This window comes from Symphalangus syndactylus, chromosome 12 (genome assembly GCF_028878055.3).
Source record: "Symphalangus syndactylus isolate Jambi chromosome 12, NHGRI_mSymSyn1-v2.1_pri, whole genome shotgun sequence".
In the NCBI taxonomy this organism is placed as follows: Eukaryota; Metazoa; Chordata; class Mammalia; order Primates; family Hylobatidae; genus Symphalangus; species Symphalangus syndactylus.
The window spans coordinates 137194902-137208100 of NC_072441.2; the positions used below are offsets into that span (position 1 = coordinate 137194902).

Genomic DNA, 13199 nt, shown 5'->3' on the forward strand with positions numbered 1-13199 from the left:
CTGGCTGAATTTGAAGTATTAAAAATATGCACTACAGGCCGGGTGCGGTGGCTCACGCCTGTAATCCCAGCACTTTCAGAGGCTGAGGTGGGTGGATCATGAGGTCAGGAGTTCGAGCACAGCTTGGACAAGATAGTAAAACCCCGTCTCTACTAAAAATATAAAAATTAGCTGGGCATGGTGGCGGGCACCTATAATCCCAGCTACTCGGGAGGCTGAGGCAGGAGAATTGCTTGAACCCAGGAAGCAGAGGTTGCAGTGAGCCGAGATCGCCCCACTGCACTCCAGCCTGGGTGACAGAGCAGGACTCTGTCTCAAAAAAAAAAAAAAAAAAAATGCACTAGAGGCTGGGCGAGGCAGGCAGATCACTTGAGATCAGGAGTTCAAGACCAGCCTGGCCAACATGGTGAAACCCCGTCTCTACTAAAAATACAAAAAACTTAGCTGGATGTCGTGGTGCACACCTGTAATCCCAGCTACTTGGGAGGCTGAGGCATGAGAATCGCTTGAATCCGGGAGGCAGAGGTTGCAGTAAGCCAAGATCACGCCATTGGACTCCAGCCTGGGTGACAGAGTGAGACTCTGTCTCAAAAAAAAAAAAAAAAAAAAAAAAAAGCACTAGGAATTAAGGCACATGAATAACTGTCTTTGTATTTTATTCCAACTTTTTATCATGAATATTGAACATCCATACATCCACATCTAGATTCAACAATTGTTAATATTTACCATATTTGCTTTACCTATCTACATTTTTTCTGAAGCATTTCAAAGTTGTCTGCATCATAATACTTTATCCCTAAATATTTCAAATAAGGATCTTCTCTTGTATAACCACAATAACATTATATCTATGAAAATTAACAATAATTCCATAGTATCATCTAAATATTCAGTCCCTATTCAGATTTCCTCAACTGTTTCCTCAACTTTTATTCTGGATTTTTTTCCAAACCAGGAGTTAATCAAGGCTTACCCATTCAAAGTGGTTGTTACCTCTAATCCCTTTTACTCTAGAATAAGTACTTCCCCTTTCTTCATGATGTTGTCTTTTTAAGATACAAGAACAGTCTGACTGTATCCTCAATGTGGGGTTTATCTTATTTCTCCATCCACTGTATTTTGTGTAAACCAGCAGTTCAGTCTTTAAACTTAATTTAGGATCACATTCAACATTTTTGGTAGGAATACCTTGTAGGTGGTACCAGGTGCTTTATATTACAGTTATCTGCAAAGTATAAAATACCCAGCTATCCCATTACTGAGACATTTGATTAAAACTGTGACCACCACACCTCACCATTGAAAAATTATGTTCATTCCTTGCCATTTAGTAAGTAATTTGAGGGGATAATACTTTGATATCATGTGAGTATCTGTTCTCCATTAACGTTTCAATTATTTTATTTACGGTAAAAGATTCTATCATTCTTTCTTTCTTTCTTTATTTTTGAGACAAGGTCTTGCTCTATCACCCAGCCTGGAGTGCAGTGGCGCCATCTCAATTTATTTATGTATTTATTTTTGAGACAAGGTCTTGCTCTATCACCCAGCCTGGAGTGCAGTGGCGCCATCTCAGCTCACTGAAACCTCTGCTTTCCTGGTTCAAGCGATTCTCATGCCTCAGCTTCCTGAGTAGCTGGGATTACAGGCATGTGCCACCACACCCAGCTAATTTTTGTATTTTTAGTAGAGATGGGGTTTCGTCATGTTGGCCAGGCTGGTCTCAAACTCCTGGCCTCAAACTCCTGGTCTCAAGCAATCCGCCCACCTCGGCCTCCCAAACTGCTGGGATTACAGGAATGAGCCACCACACCTGGCCTCTTTCTACCTTCATTATTGGCAGGCATTTTCTGTGAAAAGCTTTCCCTCACCAACTGAAGAGGATCTAAAAGGCAAGGTAAATGCATCTTTCATTCCCGTAACAACCTATTTTTCAAAGTAAGGAAACTGCTGGGATTACAGGAATGAGCCACCACACCTGGCCTCTTTCTACCTTCATTATTGGCAGGCATTTTCTGTGAAAAGCTTTCCCTCACCAACTGAAGAGGATCTAAAAGGCAAGGTAAATGCATCTTTCATTCCCATAACAACCTATTTTTCAAAGTAAGGAAACTGCTGGGATTACAGGAATGAGCCACCACACCTGGCCTCTTTCTAACTTCATTATTGGCAGGCATTTTCTGTGAAAAGCTTTCCCTCACCAACTGAAGAGGATCTAAAAGGCAAGGTAAATGCATCTTTCATTCCCATAACAACCTATTTTTCAAAGTAAGGAATCAGTGTATTAATTACCTCCAATGTTTGCAAATGAATTTCCCCCCCATCTTTCTCTATTTTAAGTGTCAAGGTGATCATGTGGAATTTTACTTATTCAAGGTGTTACCATCAGTTTGGATACTTCAGCTTTCCCAAATCTGTCGAGTGAGAGACCCTTAAACCTGGCCTCTTCTGACACATATCCATTAGTCTTTAAGCTCTTCCTTGCTTTCCAGCACAAGTTACTCCAGGCTCACCTGGTACTTCCCCTGCTGCTGCTTCTTCTGACCTAGCCACCAAGTTCCTGTGTGACCCTGGGCAGGCCTCCCATTTGATTTACATTTCCCCACTGTTAGAATAAGAAAAATCAGGTTAAGTCCATCCTGCCCCACATGGCCACAGGAAAGATGAAAATAAATAACATACGTAACCATGACACTGAAATACTGGTCCTAAGCTGAACTGACCACTACTACTTAGGAAAACCCCAGACTAGGAGCCACAATCAAGAACTCCGGAAACCTTCCACCCACTCGTCTCCCTAAGAGATGCTTCCACTCAAGTGACTCATTCCTTCTCACACTACAGGAGACTGCTTTTCCTCCGTCCCACCCAGCAGTTTATTCTCACCTTCTGCTTTAAACATTTCAGTCACATCCTCCCACAGGGCCACCCGCTCCGTGGCCGCCTTTGGATGACGCAACTTCGCCCAGGTGCCGGCCTCGGTGGGCGGGGTGATCAGGAGCTGCTGCAGCATGACGGCGTCCGCACTCCTTTCTGAGGACCCTCTGTCTTAGCCCATAGGGCTTGCCCACCTCTGATGAGGAAATTGCTGGAAGCTCTGACAGGAGGCTTCCCAATTGTACCGATCTCCTTAATCGCCAACTCCTACTTCTCAATGTCCTCTCTCAGGAACCCAGGGAACATACAGTATCAAAATCCGAGATCTGGACTTGTGTCTATCATCGGCTGTCAGGGCGCATCTCCCAACTTGAGCTCCATCTGTCTCCTCGGCCAGCAGCTGGAGGCGCCAAGTATTTACTCTCAGCAGCCCCTGCCGATGCTGGGCAGAAGACATTAGAATCAGCAAAGGCCCAAGGAGGCTCAGTCATAGGGCAGAACGCTAGAACGTATATGAATCACTGTAAAATGTTTCCAAAAGATACACGGAGGCGGTGGGCAGACACAGCACACAAAGTTCAAAGCACCGCGCAGGTGTCAGGAAGCACAAAGAGACGAATACAACCCAATTCTTTGGGGCAGTAATTATGTGTAAAGTAGCCGGGGATTAGGAATCCCAGCTCTTTCACTAGTTGGCTGTAGCAAACCGCGAAACCTCTAGACTCCGTCTCCTCCTCCCCCAATCAGAGGGTTAGTCCTCCCCACAGAGCCGGACCCGCCCGGCCCCAGCCTCCCAGCCTTTGTCTGAGCACGACTCCGGGGCTGCGGAGAGCACCGCGCGCGACAGGGGGGCCGCGGGCGGAACTCGCGCTTCCCGGCTCGCCCAGCTCCCCAAGCCCGGGATACCCACCCGCTCACCTTCTCCCCGCTGGGCCGGCACGCCCCCGCCTTCCCACCGCTGCAGCCGGGTCCCGGCACTGCGCGGCCACGCTCCCACGTAGCGCTGCGGCGGGCAGTCGGGGCCCAGTGCGCCTGCGCAGCGGCTGCCCAAGCCTGGTTCCCAGCGTCCTCCCGGGGAGCCGCTCCGCCAGCGCAGACGCCCCCACCGGTGCGCGCCGCGTTGGCTGCATTCAGGGGCTCCCAGTATCCGATCCCTGCGAGCATCATCAGCCTGGCTCCTGCGGGAGGAGACGGAGCCTGCGTCCTTAGGCCCCAGACTCTGATGAAGAACAACCATCTTTCCTCCGCTGGGAAAATGCACGTGAACGTTAGGGTGAGCCTTTGAAACCCTTGACAAAAGGGAGCCATCCGCATCACGTTTTTTGGTGAAACGACACTGGTGTAAAATAGTCCATAGCACTGTCCCTAAATATTATGTACATGCCAGTTATTTATTCTAAGCAGACAGTTGAATGAATTCCGGTATATTGTTAAAAGAATACCACAACAGTTTTCTGTTCTAGTATTCAATAAAAGTTCTCATGTTTATTGCTTATCTTGTATTTCTGAAATGCCAGAAAATACACAAAAACAAAAAAAATTATTGCCTGTAATTTCAGCAAGCAGCGGTAACCTTGCTAACAGTTGGTGTACAGCCTTTCCTACACACACAACGTTTTTCATGCATATTGTTACATATTTTCCACAAAAGCGGTTATACTGTAATGCTGTTTTATTGCTGAGTTTTCTCCCTCCAACAAAATTTGAGTACATCATTCCAAATACATTTCTACATCAATAGTTTACAAAAACAACAAATTAGGAAATAGAATACAATTATAGTACTTGCTAGCTGTTATGAACCGAATGTTTGGATTCCCCCAAATTTATCTTGAAGCCCTAACTTTGGTTGTATTTGGAGGGTATTTAGAGATAGGGCCTTTATTGAAGTAATTAAGGTTAGAATATAGTCCTAGTCAGAAACGAACCCAACTGGACCTTACGTGGGGCTTCTAGTCTCCACACCGAGAAAACAAATTTCCGTGTTTTTTTTTGTTTGTTTGTTTGTTTTTTTGAGATGGAGTCTCGCACTGTCCGCTGGGCTGGACTGCAGTGGCGTGACCTCGGTTCACTGCAACCTTCGCCTCCTGGCTTCAAGCGATTCTCCTGCCTCAGCCTCCCAAGTGGCTGGGCTTACAGGCGCCCGCCACGACGCCCAGCTAATTTTTTGTATTTTTAGTAGAGACGGGGTTCCACTATTTTGGCTAGGCTGGTCTCAAACTCCTGACCTCGGTATCTGCCCGCCTCGGCCTCCCAAAGTGCTGGGATTACAGGCATGAGCCACCGCGCCCAGCCAGATTTCCGTGGTTTAAGCCACCCAGTCAATGGTATTTTGTTACAGCAGCCCAAGCTGATGAATACACTAGCATATAATAGTTACAGAATATGAGGCTCTGTCCTAAGTGCATTTCATATTTTAACTTATTTTGTCATCATAGAAACCACTTGAAGTGAGTACTATTATTATTCCCACTTTACAGATAAGAAAACTGAGATTTAGAGAAGTTGAGTAACTTGCCCAAGATCATGTAGCTTACAAGTGGTGAACACAGGCAGTCTATGTTCCTATCTGCTACTCAACAAAAATACCGCATAAAATACAATAAAGTGTTAATGGTAGAATCTAAGTAGTGGTACAGGGATGCCGTACTGTAAAATTCTTTCAATTTTTCTGTATATGTGTATGTTTTCATAATAAAATGTCAGAAAAATACAGCTAAGAATAAACAACAAGAATTATGCAGGAAATTATAAATAAAACTCCAATTTTTTTGTTTAAATGGTAAGAATAGTGATATAACACATTCACGAGTTGAAATAGTACATTCTAAGTATGTCACTTTTCCTCCAGTTCACATAAACTGTGATGCATCCCAATCAAAATTTCAACTTTTTCGGCTGGACATGGTGGCTCACGCCTGTAATCCCAGCACTTTAGGAGGCCAAGGCGGGTGGATCACCTGAGCTCAGGAGTTCGAGACCAGCGTGGTCAACATGGCGAAACCTCGTCTCTACTAAAAATACAAAAATTAGTTGGGTGTGGTGGTGTGTGTCTGTAATCCCAGCTACTCAGGAGGCTGAGGCAAAAGAATCGCTTGAAGCCGAGAGGTGGAGTTTGTAGGGAGCCAAGATCGTGCCACTGCATTCCAGCCTGGGTGACAGAGCAAGACTCCATCTCAAAAAAAAAAAAAAAAAAAAAAAAAATCAACTTTTCTTTTTACTAAACTAAATGATTCGAAAGTTTAGCTAGTATGGCAAGTGTTCCAGAATGGCCAATAATGTTTTCCAACAATAATGAAGGCAGACTTGCCCTACCAGATATTACCTTGTATTATGGAGGCAAAATAATCAAAATAAAACTAGTGCCAAAATATACTCGGAAATCAGTGAGATGAAGTTGGAAACTCAGAAACAGTCTTGACACTTTATTTAAATTTAGTATATTGTAAAGCTGGTGTTTCAAAGCAGCTGGGTAATGATGGATTATTCAACAAATATCATCAGGACTTTTCTCTTGGCTTGTAGGCAGCACCATCTCCTTGTATGCTCACAAGACCTCTTCTTGTGTGCTTGAGGAGAGTGAGCTCTCTGATGTCTCTTCTTTTAAGAACACTAATCCTATCAGATCAGGGCCCCACCCCTGTGACCTCATTTAAACTTATTACTTCTATAAAGGCCTCATCTCCAAATACAGTCACTTTAGGGGTTAGGGCTTCGACATATTCGTCTGTGGCGGAATACAAACATTCGGCCCATAGCAAGAACAAATCAAGTTGGGTTCCTGCTGTACATGTTACACATCGTATAATTTCAAGAAAGTAAAGTTTTGTTTTCTTTTTCACTTTTTAATTTTTTTAATTACCCCATATCCTAGTCAAAGTAAACTTTTGTTTTAAAGTAAAAGCACAACTGTTAACGTGTTCACATAAAGGTGATTCTAGACATAGTTTTGGGATAAGAAACTATTCTATACATAGTTTTGTGATTAAGGTCCTATTATTTGCAAGTAACTAGCTCACCAGAATTGTTTTCTAAGTTAAAATGATTATTATTATTGTTGTTGTTGGAAGGATTCTGGAGTCTTCAGGAATTCGAGGAAGAACTGGTTAGCCTAGTCTGTGAAAGGTTAGGAACCAGCGGATTTCTGAGCACCACAAAGCAAATACCTAGAGAGATGCCCTCTAAACCACCACCCTTAACATGATTCAGCTCTGGCAACTTTCAGTTGTGTTACTCAGTTCAGAATTCCAAATTTTGGCAGGATCATTTGATCATTCGGCTGTGACCAGGGGCCACGGAGTGTCATGGTAGAAAGACTTGGCTCTTGGGCACCCACCCCATGAACAGTTAGCAGTTCCCAACAAAGGGGAAATGTTTCAGACTCAGGAAAAAGATGAATGCTCCTTAATTTATTTCATAACAGAAGTAGAACTTGAATACTAAACCATGATTTTTCAAGTACAAAAAAGAAAACTAGATTAATTTATGACTGTAAGTACAAATATTCTAAATAAAATATTGACAAATAGAACTAGTGATGAATTTTTTTTTTTTTTTTGAGACGGAGTCTCGCTCTGTCGCCCAGGCTGGAGTGCAGTGGCGCAATCTCGGCTCACTGCAAGCTCCGCCTCCCAGGTTCACGCCATTCTCCTGCCTCAGCCTCTCCGAGTAGCTGGGACTACAGGCGCCCGCCACCACGCCCGGCTAATTTTTTTTTTTGGATTTTTAGTAGAGACGGGGTTTCACCGTGGTCTCGATCTCCTGACCTCGTGATCTGCCTGCCTCGGCTTCCCAAATTGCTGGGATTACAAGCGTGAGCCACCACGCCCGGCCAAATTTTTAAAAATATATATAACCAACCAAGTTTTTCCCAGGAATATAAGGGTGTTCCAATACCAGGAAACATATTAACATAACCTATAACATCAAATTTAAGAGGAAAAACTATATGATCATGTCAATAGTCAGTGAAAAAGACTTTAATAAACTTTAGCAGTCATTTCTGGTACATCATTATCTGCTTAACAAGCAAAGAGCATTTACTGTTTGTCAACTATTGTTCTAATCCATATACTAAAAACTCTAAGCAAAATAGGAATAGAAGGAGATTACTTGGTATAGACCGAATGTTTCATCCCCACAAAATTCATATGTTAAATCCTAACTCCCAATGTGATGGTATTTGGAGGTGAGGTCTTTGGGAGGTGATCAGGTCATGAGGGTGGAGCCTTCATGAGTGGGATTGCTACCCTTATGTTGGAAGTAAAGCTCGGAGTTGCAAAGAAAACGAGCACTTAAACAAAAGATTTCTTAGCAAGGCAAAATTTACTTCTGTAGAAGGGTGCTGTTCGCAGGTTTGGTCACCACGAGAGCACACTGAACAAAGGAGGGAAGGGGTTTTTATCCCTAACGCAGCTTGTCCCTGTCACTGTGTCCTGCCTCCATTGGCTGGAGTTGGACCGCACAATCTAAGCTGAACCCAACTGGCTAATTCGGAATATGGTTACACTGGTGAGAAGGGCAGTTTTGGCGGGAAGAGCCATTGCAACGGGAGGGGTAATTTACAGAGTGGCTAGCAGATGTGGTCTCTGTAGACAAGGACTGGCGGGAAAGTTGTTTACTGAAACTAACATAGAGAGGCCAAAGGATAAGGAAGTTGGTTTGGCCTTGGAAGTAGGGAACAAAGAACGGGACATTGAACAAGCCAAACCTTTGAAGAGGAACTTTTTTTGTATCTGATACCCTTATAAAAGAAGCCCCAGAGAGCTCCGTGTCCCTTCCTTCTACCATATAAGGACACACCCAGAAGATGGCCTCTGGGAACCATCTGCTCAAACCTTGATCTTAGACTTCCCATACCTCAGAACTGTGAGAAATAAATTTCTGTTGTTTATAAGCCACTCAGTCTATGGTCTTCTGTAATAGCAGTCCAAACAGACTAAGACATTACTTCTAAGAAAGACTATTTACAAAAATAAAAAATGTAAATGGTACCCTAAATGGTGTAACAATAAAACAATTTCAAATAAAATCAGAAACTTGCCATCATATTAGTTTGTAACATTGTCTTAGAGTATTTGTCAAATAAAAAGAATAAAATAAATAAAAAGTGAAATAAAAAGTATTTCAAATAAAAAGAAAACTAGCACAAATATTAGAAAAGAAGAGGTAGAGCTATATCTTTTTGCTGATGATATGATACAATATCTAGAAAAAGTCTCTAATAAAAACTGCTAGAATTAATAGGAGAATTGATGTGAGATAGTTGCCTCATAAGAAATACACATAAAATAAATATTTTCCTTGCTTTAGAAATGAGCACGTAGAAATTAGTAGAGCTGGGCACAGTGTCTCACGCCTGTAATCCCAACACTCTGGGAGGCTGAGTTGTGTGGATCATGAGGTCAGGAGTTCGAGACCAGCCTGGCCAACATAGTGAAACCCCATCTCTACTAAAAATATAAAAAATTAGCCGGGTGTGGTGATGGACACCTGTAATTCTAGCCACTCAGGAGAATGAGGAAGGAGAATTGCTTGAACCCAGGAGGCAGTGGTTGCTGCAAGCCAAGATTGCACCACCGCACTCCAGCCCAGGCAATAGTGTGAGACTCTGTCGCAAAAAAAAAAAAAAAAAAAAAAAAAAGAAATGAGCACCTAGAATAGAACGGAAGTGGGATATATTCCATCCTCAGAAGGAGTGATTCAACCTATAAAATATTTAGAACAAATTTAATAATAACAAAGTAAAGGTGAAGAAAATACAAATGAAAATCATTAAAAGGCATAAAACAAGATTTGTGTAAATGAAAATGTATATCATTCATAGACAAGATTTGCTATCATAACAATGTCAGATAATATAAAATGATTATAATTCTGATTAGAGTCCCAACAGGGTTTTGTTTTGATTTTGGAACTAGATTTTAAAATCTTAAAATTTATATGCAAGAATAAAGGTCCAAGACGAGACAAGAAAAGTCAAGAAAAGAACAGTGATGGGGGACTTGGCTTACCAGATAGCACAACACACAAAAAAGTCACTTTCTCTGTCCATTTTGTACTGCTATAATAGAATATCTGAGACTTGGTAATTTATAACGAACAGAGATTTATTTCTTACAGTTCTGCAGTCTAGGAAGTCTAAGATTGCGGGGCCCATATCAGGCAAGGGCCTTCTTGCTGTGTCATCCATGACAGATGGCAGACGTGCAAGAGAGCTGGAGAGAGCAGGAGATTGAACTCAAGACCTCAAGCTCTTTTATAAAGCATTAATCCATGCATGAGGGCAAAGCCCTCAGGACATACACACCTCCCATTAGGACCTACTTCCCAACACTGTTGCCCTGGAGATGAAATTTCCAACGCCTGCTTTCTGGGGGACACATTCAAACCGTTGCAGTCACCATAGCCATATAATTATGATTCTGGCATGAGGAATGACAAAGAAATCAATGAAACAGACTAGAGAATCCAAAACTGATTCTAGTACATGTGAGAATTTATTAAATGACAAAGATGGAGGCTCAATTCAGTAGGAAATGGATGAATTGCTTAATAAGCGAAGACTACTGAATTCTAGTATTTATCAATCTAGAAGAAAATAAAGTTTTGACATGGGTCCTCATCTTAAACCATATTCAAAAATAATTCCAGCTAGGTTAAACTCTAAAATATAAAATATAAAAATAGATCAAAATCCTGAAAATCTAGTGGGAGAGATGCTTTTAACCAAATCTACACACCTAGTCAATGTACTTGACTATTTAAAAATTAAAAATCTTTATAGGCAAAAGATGTCTTAAAGTCAACATACAGATGACACACCTAAAAAAAAATCCGTAATGCAGATGACAGACAAAATCAGTATTTAATTGACTTTAAAACATTTAATTTGAGAAACGTCATTATTTTATGTACTAATAAAAAAGAAAAATGCTAGGCTGGGCACAGTGAGTGGCTCATGTCTGGGTGACAGAGTGAGACCTTGTCTCAAAAAAAAAAAAAAAATTAGGCGGGGCGCGGTAGCTCATGCCTGTAATCCCAGCACTTTGGGAGGCTGAGGCAGGTGGATCATGAGGTCAGGAGTTCAAGACCAACCTGGCCAATATGGTGAAACCCTGTCTCTACTAAAACTACAAAAATTAGCTGGGCGCAGTGGCAGGCGCCTGTAATTCCAGCTGCTTGGGAGGCTAAGGCAGTAGAATTGCTTGAACCCAGGCGGCAGAGGTTGCAGTGAGCTGAGATTGCACCACTGCACTCCAGCCTGGGCAACACAGTGAGACTCCATCTCAAAATAAATAAATAAACAAATAAATAAGTAAATAGTAAATTTTAAAAATGCTACCATTTAATTAATGCACAATGTTTTCTTACAATTTAAGTGTTTTACACTTAACAAAAGAGCTATTTTGGATATTTTGGGCATAAATTTTATCACGTCTCATGCTGCTCTGCTTCTGTGCCATTTAATGTACATGATCTTTTTTTTTTATTGTAATGTCAAATCACCCTGTAACTTTTTTTTTTGTTTTGAGACAGAATCTTGCTCTGTCACCCAGGCTGGAGTGCAGTGGTGCAATCACGGCTCTCTTAAGTCTCAAACTCCCAGGCTGTAGCAATCCTCCCAGCTCAGCCTCCCGAGTAACTAGACTACAGGCACATGCCACCAAGCCTGGCTAATTTTTTTATTTTTTGTGAAGACACAGTCTCACTATGTTGGCCAGGCTGGTATCAAATTCCTGGGCTCAAGTGATCCTGCCTTTTCAGCCTCCCAAAGTACTGGGATTATAGATGTGCCCAGCCAAAAAATATGTACTTTTTTTTTTTTTTTTTTTAAGACCAGGCCTCACTGTCACCCAGGCTGGAGTGCAGTGGTGCAAACTAAGCTCACTGCAACCTCCCCCTTCCGGGCTCAATCGATCCTCCCACCTCAGCTTCCCAAGTAGCTGGGACCACAGGTGCGTGATACCACACCCAGCTAAAAAAAAAAATCTGAATACAGTACTTTTATTTAGATAAAAAATTATCTGAATACAGTACCTTTGACAAAGCAATCCCACTCCTAAAAATGCATCCCTTGGAAATAAAAGCATTGTTTCAAAGGACAGTTGTACAAAGGTGATTATTACAGAACTGCTTCTTCTAGCAGAAAATAGGAAATTAAATGCCCACCTGTAAGGGATTTGCTGAATAAATGATACAGCCACACCAAGGACTTAAAAAGGCCTTTCAAAAGAATCCATTAGAACTATGCCATCACTTGGCAGGATTTCCATAAGATCTTTTCCAAGTGAGAAAATCAAATTGTCAAAAAATTTGTTAGATTAAATCATATGGACTTCCTAATATTCGATCAATTTTAACATACAAAAGGGGTTGGGCGTGGTGGCTCAGGCCTGTAATCCCAGCACTTTGGGAGGCCGAGGTTGGCAGATCTCTTGAGGTCAGGAGTTTGAGACCAGCCTTGTCAACATGGTGAAACCCCGTCTACTGAAAATACAAAAGTTAGCCGGGCGTGGTGGTGGGTGCCTGTAATCCCAGTTACTCGGGAGGCTGAGGCAGGAGAATCATTCGAACCCAGGAGGCAGAGGTTGCAGTGAGCCTGGATGGTGCCACTGCACTCCAGCCTGGGCGACAGAGGGAGACTGTCTCAAAAAAAAAACAAAAAAAAACAAAAGGGACAACTTCATGTGATTCAGCCTAATAATTACCCCACAAATAAGTCTATTTGTTATTTGTGTGTGTGTGGTGTGGATTATCTGAATACAGAGGCAAATACAAACTAGATTGTTAACATGCACAAATTAAAAAAAAAACATTATCTGAAATCAGATTATTTTCTCATAACACTGACTTTAACAAGGGATTTATGCCAAATGATGTTGGCTGCATCATAATGAAGCTCTGGATTCCCTTTTTAATTTTAGTAAATGTATTCAAAAGAGAACAATTTGTCTACTGTACATAGGAAACCATTACATGACATAAAAAAAATAAATCCAATAAGCTCAACTTGTAAATAAAATAATGAAAATAAGTATTAATAAATCCAATCAATTTACAAAAGCATGTATCTGAAAATAAGTTTCTCATTGGGAAGAATAAAACTTTATCAGTTTAAGGCCAGGTGTGGTGGCTCACACCTGTAATCCCAGCACTTTGGGAGGCCGAGGAGGGCGGATCACATGAGGTCAGGAGTTCGAGACCAGCCTGACCAACATGGTGAAACCCCATCTCTACTAAAAATACAGAAAAATTAGCCAGGCATGTTGGCGCATGCCTGTAATTGTAGCTACTCTGGAGGCTGAGGTGGGAGGCAG

General features: G+C 42.0%; 1 protein-coding gene across 11 annotated transcripts in view; it reads right to left on the reverse strand.

Annotated features, from left to right (window-relative positions):
* ZFP69B (ZFP69 zinc finger protein B) overlaps window positions 1–13199 on the reverse strand; it is a 39507-nt gene that overhangs the window by 13372 nt on the left and 12936 nt on the right. For 3 of the 11 annotated variants that reach the window (XM_063627809.1, XM_063627807.1, XM_063627804.1), the window contains exon 2: window positions 2890–3322. The exons of 1 other annotated variant lie outside the window; for it this stretch is intronic. In XM_063627809.1, coding sequence (XP_063483879.1) covers window positions 2890–3016 — 127 coding nt within the window. In that variant the 5' untranslated portion in view covers window positions 3017–3322. Of the gene's footprint in view, window positions 1–464; window positions 2609–2889; window positions 4059–13199 lie in introns of those variants that run through there. 7 more of the 11 variants (XM_063627803.1, XM_063627802.1, XM_063627808.1 and 4 more) reach the window with 6 other exon arrangements.